At 46.4% G+C, this 9,646-nt stretch overlaps 1 protein-coding gene across 1 annotated transcript in view; it reads right to left on the bottom strand.

The window, feature by feature from the left end:
* Positions 1–34: 34 nt before the first annotated feature.
* Positions 35–9,646, bottom strand: part of LOC132262528 (uncharacterized) — a 36,851-nt gene continuing 27,239 nt past the window's right edge. Inside the window, exons 4-5 of the mRNA XM_059761806.1 lie at positions 7,283–7,714; positions 35–162 (exon numbers count right to left, since the gene is read on the bottom strand). Coding sequence (XP_059617789.1) covers positions 35–162; positions 7,283–7,714 — 560 coding nt within the window. The remainder of the gene's footprint in view (positions 163–7,282; positions 7,715–9,646) is intronic.

Raw genomic sequence — 9,646 nt, 5'->3', positions numbered from 1 at the left:
GCGATTTATGCACAAACTATGCAAATATCTCTATTCAAATCGTCTCGGCGCGACAGGCGAGCGAAGAGGCTGTGAATTCAGTGTGATTTGCAGCCGTTGTGTCCTGAACGCCACGGCAATGGCAACTGACTGTGCTGCGGCGGCCGCCAAGACGAATAGCTCCTGAGTTGGCCGAAGAGAGAGGGATGCAAAAGAGGACTCGGCTCGCCGAGGGCGCAGGAAAAGGCGCACGAAGAAAAGGGAGAGCAGCTATCGAAAAATACCTCCATAAAAGCCAAAGCGAGTGTAGTCAAATCAAGTGAAAAGTCTTCATCCCCTATGTCGTCCTTCCACCCCTTTTCGAGCGCTCTCTGCGACTGTGTGTGTGAGTACATAGGACGTCGGTTTTCGCGCGAAAGTAGCCGCCGATCTCGGGTGGGGATGACACGGAGGGGGCGCCTTTTTAGAGGGGCGATGCGACTCCTTTTTTGGCCGTTTCACACACAGAAATGTGTGTGCTTGGCTAATATATGCCTCTCGGAATATAAAGCCAAGGGGTAGCGCGTATAAAATCACATGCTGAGTGGGTGTGGCTTCACTTTAAATCTTTCATGAAGTCCGCGGAAATTCGGCGGATGCGCACTGGATTTTGTGCATTTTTAATTCTCTCCATCGCACAGCGAAAAACTAACCCCTAAATTGCACTATAAATCATTAAAAACCTTTCCACTATTCATCCAGGGATGACAAGGGTGAGAGAGGAAAAAAAAATGCAAGAAACTTCTTTTTTACAGGTAAATTGGGCATTTTTGTTTCGCCCAGAGAACCAAAAAACGAGAGAGAGAGAGAGGCAAATTCGTGTAAAAATACAGCAAAGTATAAAATTTCAGAAGAAAAAAAAACGAGGGGTTTCGTTGCATTCCCAAAAGCAAGAGACACGCAGACAAAAAAACAACACTCCTGACCCGATTTTTGCTTGAGAATTTTGTATTTTTCCCTCTTCTCGGCATTTTTTTCCATTGCGATATCTCATTTTTGGAAAAAAAACCCCACCGCACACATCATGCAAGGGATAACAATGAAGGTATATGAATTGAATGCAATGTATGCATTTTAAATTGGAATATTGCAAGGAGATTTCGGGAGAAAAAACGCCGTTCTCACGCGATTTTTTCTCGGGCCAGGCTGGGCAAAAAAGCGACCATAATTCAAGGAGAAAAGGAGAGAGAGGGATTTGATGCAATTCAAGGGATTGATAGCCGTGTGGATTAAGGGTGAGCGCAGGTGGTGGAGAAAAAAATCACAGGATTATTCGCATTCTTCTAATGAAACTCTCCTCTTCACGTGAATTCGCTGCTGGCATTGCGCAATTCCTGGAACATCCTGATGGGCAAATGCATATTGGCGAGTGGGTCGGAAGTTGTAAAAAATGGTCCGTCGTATGACCAATAAAATCGTAAAAAAGTCGGAGTTAATTGCACGTGCAGAGAAGGGTCTGTGCTGTGCGTGAAAAAAGCTCCAGTGGCTTTTTACTCATTGTAAACTACTGTTTTCAGGACGACACAGTCATATAGAGTGCGTCCCTAAATTGCTTTATTGAGGGTTTTGGTGACATATTTCAAAAAAAGAGCGCGGCCTTCGCCAAATGGCCATCGCCGCTCTTCGTCCATCTCGTCTTCCCAGCGCTCTTATATACCTGCGAGACGCCACGGCGGATTTCGCCCGGGAGGCTGGCAGAGAATGAAATGAGGAGAAATTTAATTAATTCCTCCTCCGAATGGAATTATTATTAATGCCACACACCGCCAGTTGGACTGGCAACGATCAATAATTCACTGTAACTGTGTGTGAGCTCGTGTTCGCCTTCATTTCCTGCCCCCTGTGCTTCGAAAATGTATTCCACGTCACGACAAGCTCCTCCAAAATAATGACAAAACAAATACAATCGCCACTTTGGCTATAGAGATAAAATGTTGTACTACACTTGATGATTGCCGGACTCCAAGCGCCGGAGTCTGTGTGCGCGCCGAACACTCGCCCAGAGGTAATCATCGACGGACCACCCTCGTTGGGCGATGAAAATCGATAATCTGCAACAACAATTTGGGTACAATGGCCACAGACAATGGCGAGAGAGCGAGAAATTCGAGCAATTCCGATGTAATTTTTCGCGAGGCAAATTAACACACGGATATCTCTCGCGCTGAAGCCCCGAGATTTATGCCACTGCTGCCGAAGGACCCTCTCTGGAAGCCACCCTCTGAATGCACGCGCGCGTGTGAGGGTGGAACAATGGGAGAAGACAAATGTAAATGGGTCCAGATGTTGCCGATCGCTTGACCCCTGTCCACTGCCGAAGACTCTCCGCTGCACCAACAATGGACGCTGACCTCCTGCGTGTGCCACCAATTTTCCCATATTGAAATTTATATTCAATTTTTCCCAATAAATAATCACTCTCGCCCCGACAATGGTCCGCAGGGATGATGGCCTCGAAAGGTGGCCAGCAGGATTCCCCAGAGGCGGGAGGGTTGCGAGGGCTCGAGCTCATCCACAGAACATGGCAGAGAATATGTTACGGTTGTGTGCAGAATTTAACCCTCTTCAGAGCTGAGAAGCAGACAAATTTGCGCTCGCTTTAACTCTTCATCTATTCGAGATGCAGTAAAATCGTCTCAATTAGAGTTATTTGCAGAAGTGTTGTTCTAATTATGTCCCTTCTCAATTTTGATACATTTTTTTAGGTCATGTGACTGATTTAAGACAAAAAACATCTTAAATTGAAATTATTGAATCTGAATTCAAAATAATTCCACTTTATTTGTAGAATTTCGTTTTTTTTTTTTAATTAATGATAATCGTGATTTCAAGAAACGATCCTAAAGTCAAACATAACCTCAATTTTTCATTGCACAACACAAAATTTAGAGCCAGAAATATTCCAATTAAGAATTCATATCGAAAAACTCTCTATGTCTGCAAGTTTTCAGTTAGTTTTCGGTTAGATTTCAGTTAGATTTTAGTCAGATTGCTGTTATTTAACAATCCAGGAAGTCTGATGTCCTGGAACATGAATTTTAACCAAGTTTCACCCCAATTTTGGGGAAAAAGAGTTCAAATCGCCAATCAGCCCTATTTTTCGCCCAGATTGTGTTAAAAAAAAGAAAATTTCCCTCATTTATTATAGATAAGTATCGATAAATTCAGAAACTTACTCAGTTTGGAGTCAGAAAATGAATTATTATCATCTCTGTTCCAAAGAATATTGCTATATTTTCAAAAATCTTAGTTTCTTCATCATTTTCAGCTTCTTTTCCCGAAATTAGTGCAAATGAAGTCGCAATCTTATTCTCTTAGTGTATTGAGTGACATTTTTCCTAAAATTTCCCATTCGAACACTCTGAAAATTCACTCAGCTTGAATGCAATATTCCGTTCGACTTTCAAATGGTGAAAATTTAATGAACCTCTCGCCAGGTAAGCACGTTTCCACCCTGTGGGTGGACGTAAAAGTCCTTTCACGTGGCGACCGCAGACGTTTCGCCCGCAATTTCACTAAAATCATCATAAGCCGCAGCGGGTTTCGGGGCGATGGACATAAAATCAGTTAATAAATTACATTTGATGGGGCCAAATCACAAATGGGGGCAATCAAACAAAATAAGGGCCTGTGTGCGGCGCTCTCGTCTGCATCGAGGGTTGACAATTCTGTCGTCGACTTTCCACCCCATTGCCATTTTTCCCTCTGTGCTAGAAAATTGGCAAACAAATACACGTTGACATGACTTACTTACGAATTTATTCAGAGAGACACAAAATTGCTGATTGAATTGGCTGCTGGGGAATTCAAATGACCATCAGATGCATTCGACATGGAATGAGGCTCTCTGGACATTGTTGTGGGCATTCAATGGAAATTGTGCCAGTTTCTATTCTCTCGCCACCCTCACACTCGGAGGGCTGTAAATTTTTCAAGACACTCAGCACTTTGTCTTCAGCTTTATAGTCCACCTTTTGCCTCCTTTCTTCCTTCTCTCTCCCTCCAAATTCAGCTTAGGCATAAATAAGTTATTTGCCGAAGAATCAACGGTGCGATTTTCCTCAATGGATCCCCATCATGATCAATTCGATAATTTTGATAAAATCGCGCCCCTAATTTAGTGCCTTTTCTCTCTCTGGGGGAGACTCACTGGACCGTGGCCGGTGTAATTTATATTCAAAGTGGGAGGAAATAGCTCTTTTATATCCCTCAGAGGGTTGACTATTGACTTTGATATAGGCGCTCGCGTGGGGCCAACTCGGGAACCTTTTGTATACATAAATTTCGAATTCAAGAGCAGCCTCACTTCAATTTCCGCCGCTCAGCACCCATCCCTCATCCTCTGCCTGGGCTGGCCGAGGCTCAGGGTGGTTCGCAGGGTTGTTTCGCCGTTGCGCGGGAGTTGGGCGCGCCTCTGTGATCCATCTAAATGCATATTGAGCGCCAGAAACACCTCAATTTGCCTAAAGAAACACAACCCGGGCCGGAATTCCACCCCCACTCGGACAGAGCCCATTAGAATTTCATGGGGTGGTGGCGCTCTGTGTGCGGAGGTGGAATACACGAGAGCGGCAAAGTGGATTGGATCGGAAAGTGCAGTGTAGCGTCACAGACTCTAGTGGAGAATCAATTTTTGGCATTCACCCCACCTCGAGACTATTTACAATTTCCAATGAGACTCAAACAGACGGAATTTGAATTTAAATGGGAAATACATATGATATGTGGCCTCCTTTCCACACACAAACACACACAATTTGAATTTCCAATTGAGCACTGCAAACAATCCATTACTGCTCGACCTCCTAATAAAATTGATAAATTTCCTATGCGACACACAAAATTGAATATAAATTCTCCAGCGCACACGCGAAGTTGAATTTCACCCCCCCCCCAACTCTTGTGCTCGCGCGCACCCCCAAAAAACTTGGATGCCTTCCAGAGCCCACGAGAAGAAGAATCAAGTGAAGAAGATCCATTAAAACTTTTATTTTTGCCCTCCTCACACCACTTTTCGTGTGAGAGTGTTTCATGTAATTTCAATTTTAGCAATTCCTCTTCCCACCCCCATCCCGGGGCATGGCTCTTGACCAACCCCTTGCCATTTAGAGTGATTTCCACCATAAGGTGGACGGGCAGGAAAAAATGTTGGAAAAAAGTTCTTGACCCGCATGTTTATATCTTCTCGAGAGTGTAGAGAACACAATAAACAGCCTTTTAGGGGTTTTGTGAGATTTCATCGCTCAACCCCATGGCCGAAAAGGGGTTGAGGCCTGCCTCGAGAAGGGGTGAACTGTGTGCGGAAGGGTGTGTGGACCAGCCTATATGTGGAGTGTATTTGCGAGAGAGTGAAAAAAAAATTACATCTTGCTCGAGTCTATAAATTTCGTGACGCAACCCTTCCTCTGGGATTGGCAGCCAAATTCCCTCACACCCCGCTCAAGGTGACATTCCTCAGCCCTGGAGGATCAGGACCTCTTGGGGTGGTGGAAAAAATGTAAAACATGACATGAGAGGCTTGTCTCTGGGCGCCCTGCTGCTTGTTCACCCTCAAACTCCTTGTTCACACCCTGTTTTCCCGCCGAGAATTTATATACACGCGGATTTGGGATCCTCAGGGATGGCAGAAATACAACCCAGAATCGCACCCTCGATAGTCCATTTGAGAAAAGTTCTCAGATTGTTGAAAATGTCTTTAATAAAATAAAAATGTCAACCCACTTTTGCGCCCCCCCCCCCCCCCCAGAAAAGACTTTACAGCGAGGGTGAATCGCAGGGAAGTTTGCAAGTGACCAGGGAAATGTCACTTCAAGATGCCGCCCTGTAGGCATGCAGGAATCTAAGTTATGAGGTCGCCCAGCCGCTTCCCGGACGAGAGAGACAAGCTTGGGAATAAGCAGGATTCCACACGCTAACCCTTGCAGATTGGCCCTCAAAACCCCCCCAGAACAATCCCGAGTGACATAATTCACTTGTTAAACATTTCAATACACCCCCACAGTGACACTCTCGGCCAGGGAAGCTTCCCTCTCCCCCTGTTTGTATAAAATTTGCAACCATTTTTCTTTCTCAATGAACAGAGAATTCTTCAAATAACATCGGAGGAATTGCTGGGGCGCAGTTGATCGAATTTTCCTTTCGCATTCATCTCTCTCTCTTCCCATCCCCGCAGCCATTCAATTTATTGTGCACACACAAACGAGACGACCAAAGTCTTTTATTTCCCATTCAAATCAGTTAAACGGAATCCCAACCCCGTTGGAAAAAAGGGGCTCTGCTGGAAAAATGGTTGTCGAATTTTCTACGGGTGGCTAAAGAGATGTGAAGGGGTGGTGGTTCGTGTTTGATGTGCGCCAGGGGTTGCACAGAGACAAGACTTCGATGGCCTCAAATTACCCTCATGAGCAATCTCATGGCGGAGGAGAAATATTAATAATCCCCCAATTGAGACAATTTCAATTAGTGCGCGCACTTTTCCACTCCAATCTGTGGGCGACTCTCGGCGGCGGGTGGAGAGAGGGTTGTGGAGAGGGTTGTGCAGATTAAAATCACCGCACCCGTGCGCCAAAGAGCTGGAGAGCAGCTGATAAGGACGGACTTTAAAGGGGCGACCCTCATTGCCTTATCCCTTTCATCTCCACTCCTTTTCAGGGCGGCCATTTCAATCAATTTTTCAACATCAAACCATCGGCAAATGGCACGAAGTGAATTGAAAAAGTGAAAATGATTCTGCCAGGCGATTGGAATATTTATGGGTGCTTCGCGATGGCTTTTCCGCTCTTCTGTGTCTCTCCTAATAAATAACGAAAAATTGCGAATGGTGACAGAATTTGTGACGTTAATTGGCAAAAACGTGCGATTCTACAGCGCGAAAACTTTCGCCAGCAGCTCTTGTGCTGTTTCGCCACACACAAACACACCCAAACACACACACACAAACACACACCTTTGTGAGTGACACGAGAGGACTCCATCACGTGTCCCTGTTCTCAGGAATTTCATTTTATAGCACTTCAAATTGACCCCCCGGTGAATAAATGATGAGAGGCACTCAGCCGAAATCAGCAAAAGCACTTCTCTTTACAGTTTAACCCATTAGGGCTCTGAAAGGGACGCAGAATTTTCAATATTTGACAAATATTGGACCCTAGAATTCGGCATAAATTGATCCTACTTTCAATCTGCAGCTAATCCACAACATTTCCAAACACCCGCAGTTCATTTAGCCACCGCCAGAGGCGTCAAAATGTCATTTGCAACTCACCTAGACTCTTGGGCTTGGGCTGTGAGCCGTCACGGTCGCATCTCAGGTCCCGCTCGCGCTCGTTGTTGTTGAGACACTTTTCGCGCGGCGCGCCATCGAGCCGCGGCGGCATCAAGTGCGTGACGAAGGAGCGCTCGCGGCCCGGCGACGCTGTGGCCGCCGTGGGCGACGAGGAGGAGGAGGAGGGCGCCGAGGTGGCGACGGCGGCCAGCGCCCTCTTGGCCGCCTCGTGCTGCGCCATCAGCTCACGCACGGGAATATTGCTGTTCGTGATGGATTGCTGAATGGTGGAGTGACTGCTCGTGGCGGTTGACGCGGTGGTGATGGGATTCGACGGGACTGACGATTGCGGCATGCTGGCCGCGGCTACGGCAGCGGCCGCCAGCTGGTGGCGCCACTGCATCTCACTAACATTGTCTAACCACAATTTTCCTGCAAAGAAAGGGAGAAGGAGAAGACGTGAGTTGGTCAATTGAATGGGACGCCCTTCACGTCTCTAGCAGATGATTTCAAAGTAGGACACTTGAATACGAAATGGCGTTGGGGACCTGCATTTAGGGTTGATCGCTTCAGCGACTTCCCCCGTTCTTGAGGGCTCGAAATCAAATTACCACTTGATGTTCCCCGAGCCCTTTTTCACTCTGTGAATTTCCCACCCCGAGGCGCTCGGGCGGATTTTCAAGACACACAAAAGTGCGCGCAATGAGGTGGAAAATGGCGAAATGGGGAATTTTCCTCCATACTTTTTTTTTTTAATTAACCCTCCAGGTGTGGAGTGGCGCTGGGGGATGATTGTCTGCATGTGACTAAATGAGCGCCTCGGACACATTTCGTCGGCGGCGCATATCATCAACACCATTAGGAGACACACAATCTTGATGACGACGTCTCTGGTCATTGACATCCTCCCTCCGTTCGTCTCGTGTCCTTGTCTCCAGCATCGCACTCACACGGAGCGGAGGGTGAGAGCTGGACATTGTCATGTTGCTGACCACCATGTGCAGCCTCTCCTCGTCTCGCCATGCACACAACCGCACGAAGTGGGACAGAAGCGGCGCTCTCACTCATGCGCATTTCCATACGATCGATAAAGCGCCCCGTCCTCATATCCATACCCACGGATTGTGGGTGCCGCGGTCTGGGGGACAGACTCAGGCTCCATGGACTCCATCGTGCTGCTCTAATGGCACTTTGGCAGCTCATTATCGACACTCTCCGGTCTCGTGCTGCGCCAAACCCCTTTCTCACCCGCCATTTGCATAATCGACAGCGCCGCGCAACCCTTCTGCTCGCATTATGTAAATTCCCCCTGCACAGAAGAGCACACAGGAAAGAAAAGGGCTCTCACCTTCGGGGCGTCGTGATTTTGGCTCTTTTTTAGCAGCGCAAACACACACCCAACCCTCGAGCAGGGGGAGCGAGAGTTTTCATCGTTCAAATCGGATTGGAGAATCGTGTTCCACCAATCACAATTCATATTTTGATATTTTTCATTTTCCCCGCATACACGGATTTTTCATATCTCACCCCCTCTGGAGCGCGTCAAAAATTCATGGCCGCCCCACCGAATGCGTGGCACATTTCGGTGGGGATTTCAGCTCTTTCCGGCCTCTGGAATTTTCCACATTTCCTCCTCTCTCTCTCTCTCGCTGCTTCACAGAGAGCAAATCCCCGAAAGGTACGGACACAAGTCCAATATTGAAAATTCGAAAGGCAAACATCTCGCAAATGACGCTGCAGAAGTCGCTACAATTTCTCGGACGCGCGTCCCAATGGACAAATAAATATTTGATTAATATTTTTTTCCACTTGCTGCGCCTTCTATTTGCTCAGGCTCCTCGTCCGCCCCACAACCTCACACCACTCCTCGAGTATTGTTTCCGCCTTGGCATTAGCCGAGGAGCGCTTGATGAGGAGTCACGGCTAGTGCGAGCGAGGAGCGCTGATTTTGGCTAATAATATGGACATTATCATCACGTCTGCGTCCTTTTCAAGCCGGAATTCTTGAAAATCGTCCCTGAAATCAATTCCAGCACTTGGATTTTTAAGTTTCCAACCGATATTTCTGTTAGAATTCACTAAAACACGCTTTTTGAGTAATTTTTTGGACCATAACCTCAAAATATCTGTGAAAGATCTTCAAGAACTTCGTTTGGGAGCATTTTAGATCACAAAATCTTCTCTTACAATTTGTGGATGAAGTCAAAATGGCTGATTTTGAGTGAAAATCATCTAGAAAGTCTACTAAATAAACATTTTCCACGTTAAAATTACTATTTTTGAGGTTATATTTGACCTCAACACAAATTGTGGTGATTCTTGACTAGTTTATTGCTTTGTCAACTTTAGCATGAGAAATAATGT

This window comes from Phlebotomus argentipes, unplaced genomic scaffold, assembly GCF_947086385.1.
Source record: "Phlebotomus argentipes unplaced genomic scaffold, Phlebotomus argentipes genome assembly contig_15, whole genome shotgun sequence".
In the NCBI taxonomy this organism is placed as follows: Eukaryota; Metazoa; Arthropoda; class Insecta; order Diptera; family Psychodidae; genus Phlebotomus; species Phlebotomus argentipes.
The sequence above is the reverse complement of the archived record's forward strand: the minus strand, read 5'-3'. Positions and strand labels throughout refer to the sequence as shown.